Below are 24,970 nucleotides of genomic sequence, written 5' to 3' on the forward strand. Positions count from 1 at the left end.
CCATGTACACACAGGGATTTATTACATGATTTTTACATGTGTTGTAAACTGCGTTAAAGGCAAGACTTTTACTTTAGGTGGTCAGTGTAGCCTAAGCAAGCAGCGCGTGCGGACGTGCTGGGTCAAGTGTGTCGGTAGAGCGGGAGTGGAGTGGGTGCGGTGAGTGCAAAAGGGAAGCGAAGTGTGACGAGGAAGATGATTGGAGTGGAACAATATGGGGTAATTATTGGCAGATGGCAGGGGAGAAGGAAGAAGTAAACAGCCAAAAGAGAAGGAAGTAAAGTGGAATTGGCGATGAAGGGTGACTGTATGTTGGTGGCAGCGGTGATTATGGTACTGCTAGTTATAGCGGGCGTGGAAGTAAACCCCGGGCCGATTTCTACTGGCAACATGAGCTGGGAAGATGTGGAAGTCATAAGGAGGGTGGTAAAGGAGGTTGTGGAAGAAATTTGCCCGTTTGAACAGATTAAAATTATGATACAGGAACAAGTGAAGGAGTTCGAAAATATGAGACAATGGATCCAGCAAGAAACGGACGAAAAATGAACAAAGTGGGGAACAGCGAGACAAAAATTGTGTTACTCAGAGAGAAAATAATATGGAAGATGAGATGTTGAAGATGAAGATGGAAATAGAATACAGTAGTCAGGGACGTAGGAAAACATGCTTACTTATATATGGGGTGCCGGAAGAAAAGGGAGAGAACAAAGTGGGGACAATTTGTAAAGTTGTGGACGTCATCCAGAACACAAATTAACTTCAGCGAAGTAGCTATAGATGACGCGGAAAGGATAGGTAAAGCGCACGGTAACAGGCCTATAAAAGTTAAGTTGTTATCCACATTGATGGCTGAAATAGTGATAAGAAACGCGAAGAACCTACAGAGCGAAAAATGTGGATTAAGAGAGACATGGGAAGAGAAGGTAACAAGAATGTGAAAATCCTAAAGAAACAATTAGTGAGGTCAAGACTTCAAGGATTAAGAGCGCACATCAGGGGGCAGCAATTAGTGGTAACTAATGGCAGATGGTTTAGATTTTGGAATGTGACGAAATTACCGGCATTAGAGGAGGGTCTGATGCAGGAAGCAACGATGGGGAAGAGAGTGGAAGAAAGACAGGTAATAGAAAGCAGCGCCGAAGAAGACGGGCATGGTGTCAAGTAAAGAACAAATTAAAGCAGTGAGCCGTGTGAGCTTAGTATAACGTCGAGATCGGAGGAAAGGCAGGCAAGAGGAGCATGGAGGAACAGTGAGATCATAGAGGCGACTGAAAAAGGAATTAGTGAAGTGCTGAGGGAGAGATAAACACAAGAATTAACAAGTGGACACACGAATAGTAAACAAAATGATTTGAGAGAAGAAGCAGAAGTAAGAGGAACTCTGATTAAAAGGAGAATTATGAGGTTAAAGGAACTATGGGGTAAGAAATTTAAAAGTGATGAAGGCATAGTAACGAGAAGTAAAAAGTCAAGTAGTATTAGTAGTGAGCTAGGTAATAATGAAAGGTGTTTCGGTCTGTAAATAATTCGATTGTAAGATATCTGTTGAGGCGATAGCGCAGAAATTTGTAAAGTGTAGCAAGCTTTGGCAGAGCGGTATCTATGTTGATGAGCTGCATTCGATAATAGGTAGTACAGAAGAACCAAAATTGGTATTTGATCTGTACGGTGTTGAGTCATGCTGCATGATATATTAAGTGCATCCGTTGGATGTCGGGAATAGCAAAATGATTTCCCATATACAGTGGTAATAAATATCATGTCCTTCAGATCTCATATTTATGAACGAGGTTATGGCATATATCATTTAGTGGCGGTAAGTGATTATCTCGTTTGATGATTAGATTGGGTGATCTGAATCATGATTTATAGTTGATATTTTACCGGGACTGAGTTCGGTTTGTTATTTTTGCAGTCCATTTTCCTTTTCTCTTGAGCCCATTATAGATACGGTTGTCCTTATTTGGCTGGAAGTTAAGGGCTATTGTTGCCTGATTTTCAAAATTTCGTTGTGGCCATATTGAGGATATGTGGAGAGGTGTGTTGTTGCATATTTATGTTATGCTTGCCTGTTTGAGTGGAAACATAAAAATTTTATGTTGTTGGGAGCATTTGTTGCTAAATCATAGTTGAATGAAAATAATTATTAAAATTTAGTAGTTAGGTCTGTGATATGTACTGAACAGTTCTCCGCAGGACTTTATAACAAGTAATTACACTATGTCGGTAAACACTGAGGAGGTGCTGCGGCACTTGAGTGAGAAGTTCGAGGAACAATCTAGGGAGCTTAAAGAACAATTTGCCAAGAACAATGAACAATTTAGAGAGGAATTAGGTGTCATTAAATGACAGGTAGCAAACGTCATAAGTTAACAGAGTCTGGCGGAACAGTTTGCCAAGAACGATAAATGCATGACAGAAAAATTCGCGGAAAGTGAGGAGCGCATGACAGAGAGGTTAGCTAACACAGAGGATAAACTATCCAATAAACTGACCGAGCAGTTAACCCACACTGAGACACGTATGTCACATCAGATCAATGAGCTCAGGGAACACACTAGCACTCGTTTAGAGCAATTGGCATCAGAGAATGAGGTGACTAGGAAAACTCTAGCTGAGTTAGAAAATAAGATAGAAGGTGTGCGCATATGCTGTGTTACCACCACAGAAGAGTTACGGAATCAATTCGAGGAGTCGCGTAAGATTACGGACGACCAGATTACTGAAATAAAAGGCAGTATAGGAGCAATAGAGCAAAGGATGGAAGCAAGGGATGCGAAGATAGATAAAGAGTTAGGGACTGTCACGGATAATCTGATCAGAGTTATTATAAAAATCGACAAAGCTCAAGAAGATCAGGAAACGGCGGAGAGAAGATTGGAGAGTAGGATAGAGGACAAGACGCGGGACATAGCGGACAAATGGGTAAAAACGACCGAGGAGAACAAGGCGAAAATAGCAGATCTTGACTTAGGTCTCCAACAGACAAAGAAGGAAATCAAAGCTGAAATAATGAGATTAGAAACTCGTAGGGAACAATCGCATAAATTAGTGGAAAAGCGCATGCTGGGATTAGAGCATGATGTAGAGAAGATAAGAGACAGACTAGAACAATTAGAATTCCAGGATGGTGATGAGGTTAAGAAAAGAAAATTTAGTTTCCTACCCAATCTGTCAGAATAGGTTTGAAAAAATATACTGGATGAAAGCCAAGGGAGTGAACCAGTAATGTTGGGAGATTCGTTCAGCTCCAAGCAAAGTGACGGCACTACGACTATGTTTGGTAATGTTAATGCGATTCCGGTATATGGCGGTCCCCAGAAGGTAGGCCTAAGAAATTCGAGGCAAATGGAGAGATTACCCCACGGTCATTTCTGAGAGATCTAGAGACGTATATGGACGAATGCCACATTCCACTGGAAAGACGACTACGCACGGCTGAATTTTTTTAGGTGGATCTGTTGGAATCTGGGCTCGAGCTTTTAAGTACACTTTCCAGTCGTATGAGGAATTCAAACAAGCATTAATAAATAAATACTGGCACCACGGTCACCAAGTAGCCTTGAGAATGGAACTATACGCGCGAAAGTACGCGGGTTCAACGCCCACAAGGCTTAGCGAATTTTTTGTATCACGGTTTATACGTTTACAAGAGCTTGACAACCCTCCACCTGAAGAAGAAGTAGCGATAACTATTATTAAATAATTGCCGATTGAAGTGCAAAGGACTCTAATCGCTGCGAATGTCAAAACAGCAGTGGAAGTAGAAGAGGCCTTAAGACAATGGGATCAAACATCAGCACTACACCAGACTAGAATACGTACGGTGGAGACAGTACATCACGTGGATGCCACGGAAGGGGGACATCTGACAAGAAGAAACGAAAGAAACTGTCAAAATTCGGGCACACAAACGTCGTCACAGAGGGAAGAGGAACAGATAGGCCAGGGATATCGCAGAGAGTCGAACTGGCAGACTCGTAGGTGGAATTCTCAACGTGATTACACAGAAATTCGAAGGAGACGAGAAGGGAGGAACCCGTATTTTGATAAGCGGCGAGAGAACCGACCATACTGGAACAGAGAAGGGTGTATCCTCGTTGGAATGCCGAGAGGGAGAGCAGCGCCAGACGACAAGGGAATCAGCTGCGCTCGCCTGGCAGTGAAAGACACAACCGTTCCTTTCACGGCAGGGCAACAGAAGGAAAAAACAGCCTTCACAGAGTAAATGGGAGGAAGCCATCCGCACACACTCAGAATTTAACTGGCCCGGAGCGACCAGTTCAGCTTATCAGGAGCACGTAAACACTTCTCAACCACACAATTTAAACCCGAATGCGCCTGTGGACACATAAAACATTGGGGTTGTAAAAGCAAAACGTTTAAAGTATGGTAAAGGGGACGTACAGAAGTCAGAAGGAATGATAGAGACATCTGCACCTGTACATAATTAATTTATAAACCTGTAAATTTAATAGCGTATCCAAATGTGAGCAACCCACCTAGTCTTAAAGAAAGTATGTGTCATGAGGGAAATTTCAAAATATTGTAGCATATATTGTCCAAGGGAACATTATAAATGAGCCAGTGTTGTACCAGAAGATAGCCAATAGAAGCAGGGTGAACGTCGAGAAGAGACAGAATGCCCAGGATGTGAGAGCAACCAACGAAAATTCATAGCATTTTTGGATGTATACTATCAGCTTAGAAAGGAATAGGAGGCTTTGGCGAATAATAGCGAAGCAAGTCACAGTACAGGAGACCTAATACAGAAGTATTCTACGAACTAGGATGCAGTTGTGTCTCATGGTTTTGACAAAATTTTATTTTGTCGTTCACCGAGGGCTATGAACCATTCTGTTCATGGTCAGAATATGCTGATTCAATGATAATTATGATAATTATGTGAGACCACAAAGAAAGGACACTGGGTGGCATTTTATTGTGCAACATTATCTAACATTGCGCGCTTTCCAGAAGAACTTGGCGTCAGAAGCGAGCTGAAGTTCCCCAAGATGCTTATTGAAATTTATTATCCCAAGCGAACCTCTTGAAGATAGCGTGGGACGCGAGCAACTCCGAGAAAAGCCGCGTGGGAATTTATGTTGGAGGGAAACGAATTTTGTTAAATATCTCTGACCACAAGAGGAATATAAAACGGTGAATGTCAAAATTGCACTTGGCTTGTTTTTCTGAATATTTTGATATGCCACATGACACTAATTGTAAGCACAATTAGGAATGTATAATTACGCGGCATACTGTGGGAGAATGATCGCCTTCGTGGGCACGCTCACGAGGGCCCACCCATGTCGAGCTCCATAGCGTGGGTGCGCAAGCGCTAATATATACGACCGCCGAGAGCGCGAGCATCATTTACTGGGTGTATCACTGTCAAGAAGGTGTCTGTCAAGGAGCGACGCAGCGAAGGGAAGGCTACCTTTGTCTACAAGCAACGCATTCAGAGTCCACCTTGTACTTGGGACTTGTAAGTAATAAACATTTGTAATATAGATAAGAACTTTGTACAGCAAATAGTGACCTGATTTTCTGTGAAAATATTTCTCTGATAGCAAACTCCGTCATAAAGCCGCATAGCAAAATCTGATGCTAATATTGTTCTGAACTTATGTTATATGCTAGTGTAGGCTCAGAAGAGGCTTGCAAATTCAATGCGGTCAGTATAAATAGCGGTTTTAAGTAAAGTAAATTCTTACTGAGAATGGTGTAATTGTATTAGAAAGACAATGCTAAGATCGAGTCCAGACATTACGAGATTAAAAGAAAGGCTAGTAGAGAGAGCTAGGCCTCGAAGTAGGAACATGTTGTAATATGGTTTTCCTTACAGTTTCCCTTACATCACGTGTCAACTGGACGCTGCTCACCCATTACGTTGAGGCAGTAATTTGGAGCGGCGCTGCCAAACATCTTCGCGGCACCGACGTGCGAACGTTGACCATCAGCGTCATCCGGTCAGCACGACGACCACATCAAGGAGGCGGCAATCAAGTCATCAGAACGAGTTGCTGTTGACCATCACAGCAGACCAGGATGTCACCAGTCATCAAACTACAATTGCTGTCACCTGTCCACAACGTTAATATGATGGCTTATGTTAACCACGCCCATAGGGGAACTGTTCAGTATGATATCACACGACACAGGTCAGAAATTTCTATTTTGTAGCATGCAACAACTCGCAGAATGATAGGTCCGTCATAGATAACTTTGGCCTTCCTCCAGTATGTAAATACTTAGGTGTCTGAGGGCACACGTGTAAATAGAGTTTATGCCCAGGACTCAAGCTTAGAAGGTTAGTTAAGGCTTGCATGTTGTTGTTCTCATTTATATTTTTGTTAGCGTGATAATTGTGTAGATATCGGGAAGTTAAGGTCACGTACTTTCATTTATCCGAGACTTGACCAGTCTCATTTGAATATTGCCAGGACAGACTGTTTAGGTATTAGCTTAGTGCATGAGTATGGTAGAATGTAAGGGTAGTTTGAGAGAAGAAGAATGGCATAAGATCTTCTATACTTCTTTAATGCACTCGGACTAACGTATTAAGGGGAACAGGTCATGTCTTGAGAAGCCCAGAATAACTGAGGAATATGTCCGTAATGCCCATAGCCTAGAGATAAGGCCCATAAGTAGCATGATGAATAAGAATCACGTGGTAATTTGAAAATGTGAGTGCCAGTCAGAGTACTAGGCTGTATTTAGGCGAGAGTGCTAGTAAAAGCACCAGGGTGAAGTAATGAAAGGGCCAATTGTATTTGAGTTTTAACTGATTAGAACAGTGAATTTGAACTCTAAGGAATGTGTTGGCATGTAATAGTTATTATATAATAAAAGGGCGAAAATGGAAGAGCAGAGTAATGGGCTGAACGAGGGGCGTGTTGACTCTTGGTTTTGTTTACTAGTTGTCGACTGAGTGAAAGATTTATGGGATAGAGACATGGCTGCTCCTCTCGTACAAGAACCGAGGGTGTTGAAGACCGAATGAAGGTCGTTCTGACGTCACGACACGAACGTCTGCTCTTGGGGGAAGAATACGGTTTTTGTCAAGGGAGAACGGAGAGCGGTGACCTTTTTATTTGTGTAAATATTGCTGCCTACAGGATAAAATTGCATACGTGATTATATGTGTGTCATTCAGATGTGTGCGTAACCATTCATATGTATCTGCACAGTGTAAATCATGTTTTCTCATCAGATGTGTAGTCATATTGTTGTTGGAGGTGAGAGTAGTCTCGTGTTCGATTCCCAGACGGTATAGTGTTTATTCCATGTGTAGTTTAGAGCTTATATTATTGTGAGTACTGTGACATAGATTCACGTTAGGAACAGGTTATGCGCCATGTAAATATAATTGGGCCATTATAAGGCTTGTGATTCAATTTATTTTCTTTTGACGGAAACATTGTGCTGGCTGTTGCAGTGTCAGGTGTTTCGACGACGTTAGAAATCTCCCCCACAGGGACGTTAACGCAAGGCGTAATGCCTCTTTACTTCAAGAATGCATTTGATCTATTTTCTTTACGACAATTATGCCCATTGTGAAATTATTATTGAGGATTTGATTTATAACAAAGTAATATTATTGTAATAAATTGTTTGTGATACCGAATTTGCAGCTCAGTGATAGTTATTTTAGCTAGAGTTAGTTCACACCTTGCATATTTTACTCCTCTTCATTCATATTTTATTCGTTACGTTGACTCTTATGGTACCCAATATCCCCTGATAACGCTGTTGCGGCCGGAGCTGATGAAGAGGACAGTCGTGCAAGGTAAGCTATGTGCCATATTGATTCACCTGGTGGTGAGCGTATTGTTCACTATAATGCACTTGGTCAGATCTCAGCATTGGCTTGACGTTGACGAAGGCATTATAGGGCACAATCGTTAAAGAATGGTTATGTTTAGAATAAACAGTGTGATGAAAGAGTGATGAATAAATGAAGGTAAGAGTGGGAATGATTAAGAGGTTGATGAGGTTGGATGTAAAGAATGATGGTCAGAGAGATGATGAATAAGAAGTTGAGTCTGAAAATATTTGATTGGGAAGACAGGGTTTTATGAAAGTTCTAATTTTATATAAGAAAAGTGGTTTGGCTTACTGTGAGGTAGGAGAGAATAGCTGTTGGCACGTGGAGAATGAAAGGTGGGTAAGTGTGAAGAGTGATGAAATGGAAGAGAAAGGTGATATAGCAGTTGTATCGTAATGGTTTGTATCTGTATGATCTGTAAGCTAATATGAATTCATGGTGGTATAACTTTAGATGGAGTCGGCTTGGAAATATTTGAATAGAAACGAGATTGTAAATAAGGAAAGATGTTTCGGTATAAGTAATATTAGCAAGTAAGTTACATAATGGTGTTGAAGTAAGTTCAAATGAGTTGGGTGTGAAAATACGTGGAATTTTGGTTGGTGAAAAGAGTGATTAAGTAATAGAGAGTTATAAAGTTTGGTGGGAGTGTTTGCAAAAATTGTGAGGTGGTAAGGTTGGTGAAGAGTGATTAAGCGGTAGAAATTGTTGAGATTGGATTGGAGGTTTGGTATAGAGTGGTTTAAAAGAAACAGTATGGGATGAATTTGGGTGATATAACTGTAAGAGCGTTTAAGTTATAGAGAGTTATAGAGTCTGGTAATATGAGTTAATGCAAATATAATTGACTTGAAGATGTAGGGTAAAAGTGTCCGTGATCAATGATGTAACATAGGTAGGCACAGCTAATCAGATTTAGTAAGAAGTGAGTTGGTGTCAGCAAGCCTGGTCAGTAATATAGGTCATGATATGAGGAAGCTCTGCCTGCTGTCATTTCTTGATGGATACAGTACTTTTGTATCTATCTCTTGACACAGGCCAGAGTAAAGTGTAGCTTCCACCAAAGTCCCAGTCTCATCCATGATTGTGACAATATGGAAGCTGCTGGGGTATGGGTAGTGCTGAGTAATGACATTCAGAGCACGACTTTTGCATCTGAGTGTTATGAAAGGTGCTGCTCATAGGGTCAGTCGTGCTGCAATAGTACTTTCTGACCCAGTGAGGAAAGCAATGGCAAACTACCTCACTACTCATTTTGCCTAGTATGCCTCATTTTGGTGCTGCCATTGGTTTTTGGGTTTTCCTTATAATCACATAACCTTTGGTGGTGCTATTTGAGGATCCAACCAGCCTCTGGGCTGATGACCTGACAGATAGACATGAGGAAGCAGACAGGTTCAGTATTGACTGTGGCTGCTCGCTCAGATGTGTGACGTGAGACGGGGAAAGAAATAGACGGGTTTCACTGACACAACGGGATGAGGGAAGGCCAGTAACCTTTCATGGTATGCCGGTGTGCCATTCTTATTGTTTATTTTGTCTTGCCAGAAGGTATTTCTTTTACTTATGCTGGGTTGCCAGCTACTGCTTTTCCGAATAGGAGCTCATTTCTGTTTTGTTTTTTTACCGTTATTACAATTATTCAAATCTGTTTTGTTATGTTAGTTTGGTGACGTTTTGCCATGGCGGGCAGATCTCCAATAGGAGCTGTCCAGGAGCTATTTTGCCGTGGTGACGATTATTTATCCTTTTATATCTTATTTTGTTAGTTCGCTTATTTAATTTAATTTCATGTTACTTCACTAATATATAGCTTAGGTTGCAGTTAATGTGTTTCTTGGAAGGATCGATTGGCTTAATTACTGTAGGACCCGAGGAAATGAAATAAATAAATATACTTTAGGCGCTATCCCATTCCAGAGTCGTGAGGATCGGCCATAGTAACTGGATTGGTAGGAGGTGGTACGGACAAATGGAAGGACAAGATTAACGCCTCTGAGGAAAGAGCGAAAGGATAGGGAAAGGCGGTGAAAAGGGTTAGGGTTAATGAAGCCGACGAGGGATTTTCAAAGGAAGAACATGTCATTTATTTTGACAATGGTTTCTGTTGAGGGGAGGTTAGCCGAATTAAGATGGGGGCTGTAAATTATTAGGCTCTCCACACGAAGCTGAATTCTATGAATTTCGTATAGATTTGCGACTGTGGTGGGACTCCAGGAAGGAAACCCATAGGTTAATATGGGTCTCAACATTCTGAGACAGTTTGTTTCTATGAATCCTGATTTGAAGCCTTTTAGATTTCTGTAAAGAAATCCCATAATTTTAATCGCTTTTCACTTTGCTTCCTCCGTCTGCAGGTTCCATTTCAAGTCCCTAGAAACAATGATTCCTTTAAGTTTAATATTTGCACACACTGCGGTATTCGTAATCTGTTTACCTTACAGGGGCGGTTTTTCCCTCGGACTCAGCGAGGGATCCCATCTCTACCGCCTCAAGGGCAGTGTCCTGGAGCTTCAGACTCTAGGTTGGGGGATACAACTGGGGAGAATGACCAGTACCTCGCCCAGGCGGCCTCACCTGCTATGCTAAACAGGGGCCTTGTGAGGGGATGGGAAGTTTGGAAGGAAGAGGGAAGGAAGCGGCCATGGTCTTAAGTTAGGTACCATCCCGGCATTTGCCTGGAGGAGCAGTGGTAAACCACGGAAAACCACTTCCAGGATGGCTGAGGAGGGAATCGAACCCCCCTCTACTCAGTTGACATCCCGAGGGTGAGTGGACCCCGTTCCTACCCTCGTACCACTTTTCAAATTTCGTGGCAGAGCCGGGAATCGAACCGGGGCATCTGGGGGTGGCAGCTAATCACACTAACCACTACACCACAGAGGCGGACAACACTGCGGTATTACGTTCGTATTTAATTCATATCTGTCCTCTAGGCAGTTTTATGACGTATCGTATCGTAATCTGTTTACGCTCCAGGGTCGGTTTTTCCCTCGGACTCTGCGAGGGATCCCACCTCTACCACCTCAAGGGCCGTCTCCTGGAGCTTCAGACTTTGGGTCGGGGGATACAACTGGGGAGGATGACCAGTACCTTGCCCAGGCAGCCTCACCTGCTATGCTGAACAGGGACCTGGGTGGGGGATGGGAAGATTGGAAGGGATAGACAAGGAAGGGGAAGGAAGCGGCCGTGGCCTTAAGTTAGGCACCATCCCAGCATTTGCCTGGAAGAGAAGTGGGAAACCACGGAAAACCACTTCCAGGATGGCTGAGGTGGGAATTGAACCCACCTCTATTCACTTGTCCTCCCGAGGCTGATTTGAATCACCCTGTATTAGTCCAGGCAGTTTTTTATTTGTTCATACGAATTATTTATTTATTTTTCCAAGATGTAACATTATGTTTACAGCGTATTTGTAAACTTTAGGATCGTTGTGGTTACAGTACGTTTGCTGATATTGTTATGAAAAAAATAAAATCACTATACTTATAATTTCGTTCAGCTATATAGTCTATACTCACCAAATCCTTTCAGCCTCTCGTTATCGAGAACAATATCGGTATAATTTGGTCGCCGTGTTTCTTGGGGAAAGTAACTGATAACTGTCACCTGGTGCTTTCTTGCCGCCAGCTCCTCCATCAACGACTGGAACATTATGTTGTGACTTTTTGCAGGCATGGGAATTACTCCTAAAATACGGGCAGCATGACTGCTTGATAGGAACACCAGGAGGACAGCAGCCTTCCACCAGCAACTTTGTCTGTTCATCTGGCGAAGAAACAAGAATAGTTTATGGAAAGAAAATAAAAACACACATTCAGGGCGATCGGAAACAACGTGAAGCGGGTATATGAGTGTTAGAGGGTTGGACACACTGATAAATCATTTGAAAAAAAGTAATTCGATATCTCGCGCCGTTATAATAATAATAATAATAATAATAATAATAATAATAATAATAATAATAATAATAATGGCTTTACGTTCCACGAATTATTAAGATTTTCGGAGTCGCCGAGGTGCCGAAATTTAGTCCCGTGCGAGTTCTTTTGCCGGCCCCACGGTGTATGGGTAGCGTGCCTGCCTCTTACCCGGAGTCCCCGGATTCGATTCCCGGCCAGGTCAGGGATTTTTACCTGGATCTGAGGGCTGGTTCGAGGTCTACTCAGCCTACGTGATTGCAATTGAGGAGCTATATGACGGCGAGATTGCGGACCCGGTCTAGAAAACCAAGAATAACGACCGAGAGGATCCCTAGTAAAGCCGCCGTGGCTCAGGCGGCAGCGCGCCGACCTCTCAACGCTGAGTTCCGTGGTTCAAATATGTGAAATTTGTGCTGGACAAAGAGGAGTTGGGACAGGTTTTTCTCCGGGTACTCCGGTTTTCCCTGTCATCTTTCATTCCAGCAACATTCTCCAATATCATTTCCTTGCATCTGTCAGTCATTAAGCATTGCCCCAGAGGAGTGCGACAGTCTTCGGCAGCCGGCACAATTCCTATCCTCGCCGCTAGATGGGGGCTCCATTCATTGTATTTCTGACCCGGTTGAATAACTGGAAACAGGCTGCGGATTTTCATTTTCAGGACCCCTAGTGCTGACCACACGACACCTCGTAATCTGTAGGCCTTCGGGCTGAGCAGCGGTCGCTTGATAGGCCGTGGCCCTTCGGGGCTGTTGCGCCATGGGGTTTGGTTTGGGAGTTCTTTTACGTGTCAATAAATCTACCGACGAAGGTGACGTATTTGAGCCCTTTCAAATACCACCGGACTGAAACAGGATCGAACCTGCCATGTTGGGGTCAGAAGGCCAGCGCCTCAAACCGCCTGAGCCACATAGCCCGGCCGTTATAATTTTATCAGCTACTGAATTCAGCCAAACAGATCGCTTCGCGAGCGAATTCAAATGAGCTATGCAGGCATTGTTGCTAACACTGCATGTGGCTTAAGACCGGGTTGGGAGTCAGCACGTGTCACCGTAGCTTTATTGTTATGGCCCCATTATGTCAACTTGGAGGTTCGCGTTCAAATCTCTCCCCTGGCAAATTTGTTTTTCTTCGATTGGTTCTCTCAAGCTGTTCTTAAGCCACGTTCAGATTTAGCAACCCTGCCTCGCTAACCCATTTAAATTGGCCCACGAAGCTATCTGACTGGTTAACTTCAGTAGCTAAAATAAATTTCGTGAGGCTATTTCTAGCCGTGTGCAGCCCTTTTAAGGCAGACCCTCCGATGAGGGTGGGCAGCATCTGCCACGTGTAGATAACTGCGTGTTATTTGGTGGAGGATAGTGTTATGTGTGGTATGTGAGTTGCAGGGATGTTGGGGACAACACACACATCCAGCCCCCGAGCCACTCGAATTAACCAATGAAGGTTAAAATCCCCGATCTGGCCGGGAATCGAACACGGGAACCCTTTGACCAAAGGCTAGCACGCTAACTATTTAGCCATGGAGCCGGACACCTTATTGTTCATTCTTTTTCTTTCTTTCTTTCTAAAATTCCTTCTTTCTTTTTTAATCAATTTACCCTCGTACCTGGGCCCTCAAGGACCGTTACGCTACGGAGGCGGACACTCGAGCAGCTGATAAAATGAGAATGGCGTGGAATATCGAATTATCCCTTTCAAATTATTTATCACCCGTTGTTTCTGACCACCCTGTGCACACATTAATCTGATACAGCAAGTGCCTTCTCCATTAAACTTTCATTTATCTTTTGCTTGACAAAATGGTGTTTGGTCTGGACCAGAGACGCTCATGCCGGACATTTCGTCCTGCGGGCACACAGCAAATAAGGGGGCGGGCGATCGATCAGTGTGTGCGCTTCAGCGATATCAACGTTGTGGTTACGTCACAGACCGTGAAAGTCAATGAACGGTGGACGTTCATTTGAGTATTGAGTGAATAGTGTTTTTTTTTTTTTTACTTCCAATGGACAGAAACCCAGATCATTTTCAGTTAACTTATAGTTGGGGACAAAACATTACGACCTCAGTTCCTGGAAGCGAGCTGGAAGCCAGTAGTCAATCACACCCTGCACCCTGCTGAGTTAACGAGCTCTAAGTGATCCTTGTTTGTTTTGGAGAGGCTGCCAAACCACTTTCTTCCTAATTCTCTGTAGTATGTACCCTTTCTTCGTGTAGAGTGCAGTATGCGATTTGGCAACTCTGGCTGCAGTAGAGTTAGTAAATCCCATAAGTCGCTAATAGACATAGAGCTGCCGTTGGAAAGTAGTGGTGTGAGGCGAGGTCGTCACGATTTGTCCCCAACTATACGTTGTAAGAAACTAGTTATTTGTGTTCTTTTTACTTATATTAACTAGATACAATAAACAGCTTACATGTACCTCGAAATATTTTTGTACTCTACGGAATGATTTACAATTTTCAATATTATATTGTGCTTTAGAAACATTCCTAATATAATAAATACAGTGGCTTCTTGTTGCTTGAGTCTAAGTGATTGCAAAAATGAAATGGTGTATGGCTTTTAGTGCCGGAAGTGTCCGAGGACAAGTTCGGCTCGCCAGGTGCAGGTCCTTTGAACTGACGCCCGTAGGCGTCCGGCGCGTCTTGATGAGGATGATATGATGTGAAGACAACACATACACCCAGCCCCCCGTGCCAGCGAAATTAACCAATTATGGTTAAAGTTCCTGACCCCGTCGGGAATAGAACCCGGGACCCCAGTGACCAAAGGCCAGCATGCTAACCATTTCGCTATGGAGCCGGACAGTCTATGTGATTTAACAAACTCAAAACTCATCAACAATACAATCATGCTCACCAGGAATAATATTAGTTAGCTTATTTAAAGACATGCTGTATATCTACTTGTTATTGCGTTTACAGTATTGTTCTTATATAGTAAATATCTGTGTCTTCACTAGTGATGAAACTCACTTGCTATTTAGAGGCTAGCTATTGTTAATGGACGTCTGAAGATAAGTGTTAATTATAATTATCAGAAATTTAGTGAACACGGGAAGTCACATAGCATTACAAAACTGTGCAAAATTAAACTTGTTGAAGTAGTATGTAAATGTATTGCGTTTTACGGATTCAATGACAGATTTTGTACTTTTCTTAAGGAGAATTCTGCCATCCCTTCCAAGAAATTGTAAATCGAAGCTTGCACGCTTCAACCCCGTATATTTGTACATTGTAACACCAATCTTGTAACGTATCAGTTTTCTTTGAATATTTTCATATTGAAAAATAAAACCATGTCTGTTAATATCGACCGCAGTATAAATCAAACCCAAACGATGTAAAAGGCCTTTTCTCTTGCGATTATAGCGTCCTTTTTAAATACTGTCCCCCACAAATATTCCGATGAATGGTGCGAGGAGAGCTTCGTAGTCACAATCGAACGTCACTTCTGTGCCGTACAGAATGTATTCGCTCTCTCGTAACGTGCGCTTGGTACTTAAGCAGCCCGCATTTCGGACAAGTGAGCCCTAGCATCTACGGGCGCCCAGCTGAACAACTCTGGTCTAGAGCCAATAACACCAGTTACATTTTACAATACAATGCATCCAAGTCATACACAAATATCAGATACTACTTTTACTAAACTTGATTTAAAAATTGTTAAATAATAACCTTATATATCGATACATCCGTATAAACGGTGTCCAGCTTGAATGTGTAATGATATACACTGACTGAGCAAATGTCATGGGATAGCGGAGCAGTGATGCGCAGGTGTGTTGTCTGCGCACCACACGCCCCCTGTGCCAGCGGCAATTGTATAGGAGACCTTGTGAGCAGTGACTGTGCATGTGACAGGTGTAACATGGAACGTCGTCGTGAGCTGACACCGTTCGAACGGGTGCCCGAAGGATGAGAAGTGTGATTTCGGAAGTGGTGCGGGAATTCGGCTTCACACGATCAACCGTGCCCAGGGTGTATCGTGAATGGCTGAATGCGGGTGTCACCGTCCACAACAGACGAACGACCGGCCGTCCAGCCACCCCCGATGACCGTGACCGGCGACATGTGATACGGATTGTCAATAGTGACAGACGGGCAACCGTGCAACAAATCATGGCTCAATTCAACACAGGCCGTGCTAGACACGTCTCCCAGTGGACAATCCGTAGGAACATGGGTTCTATGGGGTATGGGAGCCGGCGCCGCACGAGGGTGCCACTGTTAACCCAACGTCATCGGGCACAACGACGCGCATTTGTCGCCAGTCACCAGGGATGGACACTGGAACAATGGCGTAACGTGATATGGTCGGACGAATCACGATTTCAACTGCACCATGCCGATGGGAGGCACAGTGTATGGCGCAGACCACATGAAGCAATAGATCCCGCCTGCCTCGAAGGTGTGGTCCAGGGCGCTGGTGTCTCTGTTATGGTCTGGGGTGCATTTTCCTGGTATGGAATGGGCCCTCTGGTTGTTCTGGAAGAGACTTTGAATGGCACGCGGTATGTTGAGCTGCTCGGAGACCATCTCCACCCATTTTTGGCCTTCCAGCGCCCAGACGGTTCTGCGATGTTTCAAGATGATAACGCGCAGCCACATCGCTCTCACGTCGCTCGGGAATGGTTCCAGGAACATGCAGCGGAGGTCCAACGACTGCCATGGCCACCCAGGAGCCCCGATGTGAACCCTATCGAGCATATCTGGGATGTTCTGGAACGCAGGCTCCGTGCCATGGATCCTGCACCCACGAACAGACCACCATTGGCGGCCGCTCTGCAAACGATTTGGTGTCAGCTGCGTCCAGAGGACTACCAGGGATTTGTCGACTCACTTCCACGGCGTCTCACTGCAGTTCGCAGGACCAGAGGAGGCCCCACACGCTATTAGGTGACTATCCCATGACATTTGCTAAGTAAGTGTAAATACTCCTTCCAGGGTTGCTTTTTCCCTCCGTCTCAGCGAGGAATCCCTCTACCGCCTCAAGGGCAGTGTCCTGGAGCGCGAGACTTTGGGTCGCGGTATACACATGGAGAGGAGGACCATTACTTCGCCCAGGCGGCCTCACCAGCTATGCTGAACAGGGGCATTGTGGGGGATGGGAACATTGGAAGGGATAGGGAAGGAAGCAGCCATAGTCTTCAGTTAGGTACTACCTCGGTATTTGCCTCGAGAAGTGAGAAACCATGGAAAACCCTTTCGAGGGTGGATGAAGTGGGAATCGAACCCCTCTACTCAGTTGAGCTCTCGAGGCTGAGTGGATCCCGTTTCAAATTTCGTGGCAAGGCCGGAAATCGAACCTTGGCTTCCTGGGGTGGAAGCCAATCACACTAACCACTACACTACAGAGGCGGACGTAATCTATGTATATAAAATAACTTGTCCTGACTGACTGACTGACTGACTGACTGACTGACTGACTGACTGACTGACTGACTGACTGACTGACTGACTGACTGACTGACTGACTGACTGACTGACTGACTGATTCATCATCGCCGAGTCGAAACAAGTGGACATAGAGAAATGAAATTTTGGGGATACATTCATATTAACCTGTAAGTGCTCGCTAAGGGAGGATTTTTGGATATTCCGTCGCTAACGCGGTGGAAAGGGGGTTAATTTTTAAAATGAGGATATCTATATCTCAAAAACTTAAAGGTTTAGAATAATAAAAATTGGTATTTGGAATCTCCTTTAAAAATAAATAAACTCTTTTTTTTTGTTTTCGGAAAATCCCATGAAGGGGGGTATGAAAATGGGGGGGGGGGACTGGGTTGAACACCTTTTATGAGGAGACCTATATCTCAAAAACTGAAGATGTTGCAATCATGAAAATTTAAATTTGGAACCTCCTTTAAAATTAAAAAACACGTATTTTTTGTTTGAGGAAAATCCACATAATGGGGGGTGAAATGGGGGGTAACATTTTAAAATGAGTGTATCTATATCTCGAAACTGTAAAAGTTTACAGACGTAGAAATTGGTATTTAGAATCTACTTTAAAAATAAAGAAACACGTATTTTTTGTTTTCGGAAAATCCCAATAGGGGGGGGGGGAGGAGTGAAACATGGGTTGAATGCCTTTAATGAGGATACATATATCTCAGAAAGTGAAGATATTACAGACCTGAAAATAGGTATTTGGGATCTCTTTTAAAAATAAAGAAACATGTACTTTGTTTTTGGAAAATCCAAATAGTGGAGGGTTGAACGGGGGTGAATTTTTAAAATGAGTGTATCTCTATCTCAAAACTTTATAAGTTTACAGATGTAAAAATCGGTACTTGGAATCTCCTTTAAAAAGAAAGAAACATGTATTTTTTGTTTTCGGAAAATCCCAACAGGAGGGGTGAAAAGGGGTGAAAAAGGGTTGAAAGCCTTTAATAATGATCCTTATATCCCAGAAACTGAAGATGTTACAGCACTGAAAATCGGTATTTAGGATCTCCTTTAAAAATAAAGAAACGTGTACTTTTCGTTTTCGGAAAATCAAAATAGGGGGGGGGGGTGAAAGCGGGGGTGTATTTTAAAAATGAGTGCATCTATATCTCAAAACTTTAAAAGTCTGCAGATGTAAAGCTGATATTTAGAATCTCCTTCAAAAATAAAAGAACACGCATTTTTGTGTTTTCTGTAAATCCCAATAGGAGGGGTGAAAAGCTGTGAATAAGGGGTTGAATGTCTTCAATGAGAATACTTATATCTCAGAAATTGAAGATATTATAGACCTAACAATTAGTATATGGGATCTCCTTTAAAAATACAGAATTTTTTTTTTTTTGGAAAATCTAATTAATGTGGGTTAAACAGCAATGAAAAATTGGGGTGAATTTTTAGAAAGACTATATCTACAGTATATCTCAGAAACGTAAAATGTTACACACATAAAAACTGGTATTTGGAATCTTCTGATAAAGTAAAGAAACAGGTATTCTCGGAAAATCCAATGAAGAGAGGGGGGAGGTGAAAATATTGAAAAATTAATTGAATTAATTGTATGAGGATACTTACATCCAATAAAAACTAAAGTTGTTACATACGTGAAAATTGGTATTTAGATTTTCTTTAAAAATGAAACAACGGGTTTTGGGTGGGGGATAATCTTTGGGGACGGGTGTGAAAAGGAGTTGAATTCGTTTCATGAGGACACATATCTCAAAAACTGAAGATAATCGGTATTTAGAAGATCCTTTACTATTACATACATACATTATCATTATAGACTGTTATGCCTTTCAGCGTTCAGTCTGCAAGCCTTTGAGAATTTACTAAACGTCGCCACAATCCTTGATTTGCAACTAGTGTTGTGGCTTCATTAATTCTATACCTCTTATCTTTAAATCGTTAGAAACCGAGTCTAACCATCGTCGTCTTGGTCTACCTCTACTTCTCTTATCCTCAACAGCAGAGTCCATTATTCTCCTAGGTAACCTATCCTCCTCCATTCGCCTCACATGACCCCACCACCGAAGCCGGTTTGTGCGTACAGCTTCATCCATCGAGTTCATTCCTAAATTAGCCTTTATCTCATCATTCCGAGTACCCTCCTGCCATTGTTCCCACATGTTTGTACAGCAATCATTCTTGCTACTTTCATGTCTGTTACTTCTAACTTATGAATAAGATATCCTGAGTCCACCCAGCTTTCGCTCCCGTAAAGCAAAGTTGGTCTGAAAACAGACCGATGTAAAGATAGTTTCGCCTGGGAGCTGACTTCCTTCTTACAGAATATTGTTGATCGCAACTGCGAGCTTACTGCATTAGCTTTACGACACCTTGATTCAATCTCACTATATTACCATCCTGGGAGAACACACAACCTAAATACTTGAAATTATCGACCTGTTCTAGCTTTGTATCACCAATCTGACCTTCAATTTTGTAGAATTTTTTACCTACTGACATCAATTTAGTCTTCGAGAGGCTAATTTTCATACCATTACTCATTGCACCCATTTTCAAGTTCCACGATATTAGACTGTAGGCTTTTGGCACAGTCTGCCATTAAGACCAAGTCGTCAGCATAGGCCAAACTGCTTACTACATTTCCACCTAACTGAATCCCTCCCTGCCATTTTATACCTTTCAGCAGATGATCCATGTAAACTACGAACAGCAAAGGTGAAAGATTACAGCCTTGTCTAACCCCTGTAAGTACCCTGAACCAAGAACTCATTCTACCATCAATTCTCACTGAAGCCCAATTGTCAACATAAATGCCTCTGATTGCTTTTAATAATCTACCTTTAATTCCATAGTCCCCCAGTATGGCGAACACTTTTTCCCTCGGTACCCTGTCGTATGCTTTCTCTAGATCTACGAAACATAAACACAACTGCCTATTCTTCTCGTAGCATTTTTATTTACCTGGCGCATACTGAAAATCTGATCCTGACAGCCTCTCTGTGGTCTGAAACCACACTGGTTTTCATCCAACTTCCTCTCGATGACAGATCGCACCTTCCCTTCCAAGATGCCAGTGAATACTTTGCCTGGTACACTAATCAATGAGATTCCTCGATAGTTGTTGCAATCCTTCCTGTTCCCTTGCTTATAGATAGGTGCAATTACTGCTTTTGCCCAATCTGAAGGTACCTTACCAACACTCCACGCTAATTTTACTACTCTATGAAGCCATTTCATCCCAGCCTTCCAACTATACTTCACCATTTCAGGTCTAATTTCATCTATTCCTGCTGCTTTATGACAATGGAGTTTATTTACCATCTTTTCCACTTCCTCAAGCATAATTTCACCATAATCATTTTCCTCCTCCCCATGAGCTCGGCTGTTCACAACACCACCAAGATGATTTCCTTTTACATTGAGAAGATGTTCAAAATATTCCCTCCACCTCTCCAGTGCTTCCATGGGATCTATTATGGGTTCACCTGAATTACTCAAAACACTGCTCATTTCCTTTTCCCCTCCCTTCCTAAGATTCTACTGTCCAGAAATGTTTCCCTGCTGCTTGACCTAGCCTTTCCAGGTTATTACCAAAATCTTCCCAGGACTTCTTTTTGGATTCAACAACTATTTGTTTCGCTCTGTTTCTTTGATCTGCGTAGCAATCCCTGTCTGCCTCGGCCCTTGTTTGGAGCCATTTCTGATAAGCCTACTTTTTACGTTTACAAGCTGTTCTCACTTCATCATTCCACCAAGATGTTCGCCTTTTCCCATCTTTACGCACAGTTGTTCCTTGGCATTCCCTTGCTGTTTCTACTACAGCATCCCTGTATGCCACTCATTCACTTTCTATATCCTGAACCTGCTTACTGTCTACTATTCGAAACTTCTCACTAATCATATCCATGTACTTCTGTCTAATTTCCTCGTCCTGGAGATTTTCTACCCTTATTCGTTTGCAGACAGATTTCACTTTCTCTACCCTAGGCCTAGAGATACTTAGTTCACTACAGATCAGATAGTGGTCTATCATCGAAATATCCCCGAAATACTCGTACATTCCTAACAGATTTTCTGAATTCGAAGTATTTTAAGATATAGTCTATCATGGATCTGGTACCCCTAGCCTCCCATGTGTAGCGGTGAATAGCCTTATGCTTGAAGAATGTATTCGTAACAGCTAAACCCATACTAGCACAGATTCCAGCAAACGCTTCCATTCCCATTAGCTTCCATATCTTCCCCACATTTACCATTCACCCTTTCGTATCCTTCAGCTCTATTCCCAACTCTCGCTTTGAAATCGCCCATTAGCACTATTCTATCCTTGCTGTTGACCCTGACCACGATGTCACTCAATGCTTCATAAAACTTGTCAATTTCATCCTCATCTACACCCTCACATGGTGAATACACGGACACAATTCTAGTCCTAATTCCTCCAACTGACAAATCTACCCACATCATTCGCCCATTTTCGTGCCTAACAGAAACTATGTTGCGTGCAATGGTATTCCTGATAAAGAGCCCTACCCCAGACTCTGCCCTTCCCGTTCTAACACCCGTCAAGGACACTTTATAATCTCCTATCTCTTCCTCGTTATCTCCCCTTACCCGAATATCACTTACTCCTAGCACATCCAGATTCATCTTCTTTGCTGACTCAGCCAGTTCTACTTTCTTTCTTCCATAGGCCCCATTAATATTGATACCTCCCCTTCGAATTCCATTTCGTTCGCCAAGTTGTTGCCAAGGAGTCCCTCGCCTGTCAAATGGGAGTGGGACTCCATTACTCCCATAGGTCCGAGGCTTGCTTAAAGTGTTCTGAGCTCGGTAAATTCATGAAGCAGGATGCTACCCTACTTGCACATAGTCCAAGTGAGGATTTCTCCTCTAACGGGTTATGGACCACCGGTGGACTGTATAGTCCTAGCCGCCTGAGCATAAGGAGGGCCAGGACTCAGAATATGTCCGAGATGCCCACTCCCATTCCATAGCAACTGGTATCCCGACTCTCAGGACCACTTACTAGGCCACTCAGCCGTTGCCCATGGTTCACGCACTAGGACGTGACTCAGTAACCCACAAACATGAACCTTTACTATTAAAGAAACAAATACTTTTTGCCGGAAAATTTACCTAAGGGGGGGGGGGGGAAGTAAGTGAAAAAAGTTAATTATTTTCATGGGAATACTTATATCTCAAAACTGAAGGTAATACACGTGAACATTGGTATTTGTAATCTCCTTTAAACATAAAGAAACACGCCTTCTTTTTCTTTGGAGGTGGGGGTGGGGGTGGGGGGGGGGGTAAATCAACTTAACCGCAGTGGGGTGAAAAAGGAGGTGAGACCAATTGATTTTACTGTTCATAATGTACTTATAAGGAGCCTCCGTGCCTCCGGTGGCAGTGCGCCGGCCTCTCACCGCCGGGTTCCGTGGTTCAAATCCCGGTCACTCCATGTGAGATTTGTGCTGGACAAAGCGTAGGCGTGACAGGTTTTTCTCCTGGTACTCCGGTTTTCCCCGTCATCATTCATTCCAGCAACACTCTCCAATATCATTTCATTTCATTTGTCATTCATTAATCATTGCCCTAGAGGAGTGCGACAGGCTTCGGCAGCCGGCACAATTCCTATCCTCACTGCTAGCTGGGGGCTTATTCATTCCATCCCTGAGCCGGTTGAATGACTGGAAACAGGCTGTGGATTTTCAATGTACTTATTCTGATCATAAACCGATCATTTTTAATCTTTCCTGGGTTCGTTTTCAAGAGTCATCTTTTCCTTTGGAGAACCTTCTTAGATTACAGTAGATTCTCCTGGCATATAAAAAAAAATTTAAACACATTTCAAATAAACGATAGGAATGAGATTGACCGTGCAATTGTTCACCTCTATAATAAGGTCAATAATGCACGGAAGTATGTCATTCGTATCGCCAGAAATCCCGCGCACTTGCCTACGGGCGACAATGGTGCTGGTCATACTGTCATCAATGACAATGGCAGCAGATGTAATTTACCGCCAAGTAGAGGTCTTGCATTTTGCTGTGGGGTCCAGAACATCAATAATAATAATAATAATAATAATAATAATAATAATAATAATAATAATAATAATAATAATAATAATAATAATAATAATAATAATAATAATAATAATAATAATAATAATAATAATAATGTTCTGGACCGTCGTCAAAATGTGCGGACCGCGCTGGAAACGGGTCCTGGACGTATAATGACTATGAATGCAGTCCGGTCGCGGGTTCAGTACCGCCAAGGCACCCAAGACGACACCACACCAGATCTCCTCAAGGATTTGATCCACATTAAAATTGCTTATAGGAAAACATGGCTAAGATTAGGGACCCAACTGACCGGGTGGAATACCTGGACCTAGCCCGGGAAATACGATATCGATTGCTGGAAAGAAGATTGAAAAATGGGAGGAACGTTGCCGTAATCTCTCAGAAAACGAGTCAGATCGCGAATATCGGCGGCTTATATATAAAACGATAAGCATTCAATTATAAATTTCAGTATAATACCGTAGCGAAGCACGGGTATCTTGCTAGTAATATAATAAATATGTTGAGAAGTAATAGAGATAATTATTGGCAGTTTGTATATACAAGTAGATTAACTCAATAAACAATTTTTTACATACCGGTACTAATACACCTCGATATTTACACCATTAATGGCGCGACAGACATCGAAACTGTATTCCATCTCACTGCATGTGTTTTGTTGCAGTGCAGATGTACCGAACTCGATGTCTGCAGCGGCCAGTATCCAGTATTCGGGAGATACAGGTTCAAAACCCAGTGTCAACAGCCTTGAAGATGGTTTTCCGTGGTTTCCCATTTTCACACCAGGCAAATGCTGGGGCTGTACCTTAATTAAGGCCACGGCCGCTCCCTGCCCACTCCTAGCCCCTTTCTGTCCCATCGTCGCCATAACATATCTGTGTCGGGGCGACGAAAAGTAAATTGTAAAAATAGAACACAAGAAACAACACATGCACCGACTCCCCGAGTCATCCCCAGCTGCAGGAAATTGACGAGGAATCCCACATTCATAATGCATTAAAACAACAAATCTTGCAAAATACCCCCAAAACACCCGAAAAATGACAAACTGCTCATGCTGTAAAAATTCATAGACAAAAGGTTTTCCCTCTTATGGTATTGGAAGATATGCAGATACTCGACTAGAATGATAATGCAGATATATGAGAATGAGGATTGCTCAGTTGATAATCTGTTTAAATGAGCAGTATGTTTGAATAAATAACAGCGGCCGTCACATCATATGACCATACTGTGAAAGAAAACTTGCCGTTAGTGCCACCTACTGGTATAAAGTCCACTTTATCAGTTGTACAAACAAATAATATCCGTTCTCGATAAGCACGTCGTTGGTTGTCGTTGCTGTGAGACTGTTATGCAGTTTCAAACTCAGGAGGAGAACGCGCCAAGTGTAACAACCCGATTTCCCAATGAAAGTATGTATGTTGGGTATTCAGCCCGAAGGCTGGTTTGATCCTCTATAGCTCCACCAACAGCTATCATAAATAGCCTAGGCGTCACTGAAGAGGTGTACTAGGGAAATGAGGAGTGGGGTAGTTTCCCGTTGCTTTCCTCTCTGGGCGAGAAGTTGCTATTACACATCAGTCTGCCAAGCCCATTGAAATGCATGCACAAACTAACCCTACGAGCGATATTTTCGGTCCATTCATAACAGGGACAAGGGTCGAAATTAGTGAACACATGTTTCGGCTTATCCGTAGACA

At 42.8% G+C, this 24,970-nt stretch overlaps 1 protein-coding gene across 2 annotated transcripts in view; it reads right to left on the reverse strand.

Annotated features, from left to right (window-relative positions):
* Positions 1-24,970, reverse strand: part of LOC137497038 (UDP-glycosyltransferase UGT5-like) — a 67,908-nt gene that overhangs the window by 38,508 nt on the left and 4,430 nt on the right. The window contains exon 2 of one of the 2 annotated variants that reach the window (XM_068225560.1): positions 11,353-11,599. In XM_068225560.1, coding sequence (XP_068081661.1) covers positions 11,353-11,599 — 247 coding nt within the window. Of the gene's footprint in view, positions 1-11,352; positions 11,600-24,970 lie in introns of those variants that run through there. The other variant, XM_068225561.1, reaches the window with a different exon arrangement.

The sequence above is a fragment of the Anabrus simplex genome, chromosome 1 (genome assembly GCF_040414725.1).
Source record: "Anabrus simplex isolate iqAnaSimp1 chromosome 1, ASM4041472v1, whole genome shotgun sequence".
In the NCBI taxonomy this organism is placed as follows: domain Eukaryota; kingdom Metazoa; phylum Arthropoda; class Insecta; order Orthoptera; family Tettigoniidae; genus Anabrus; species Anabrus simplex.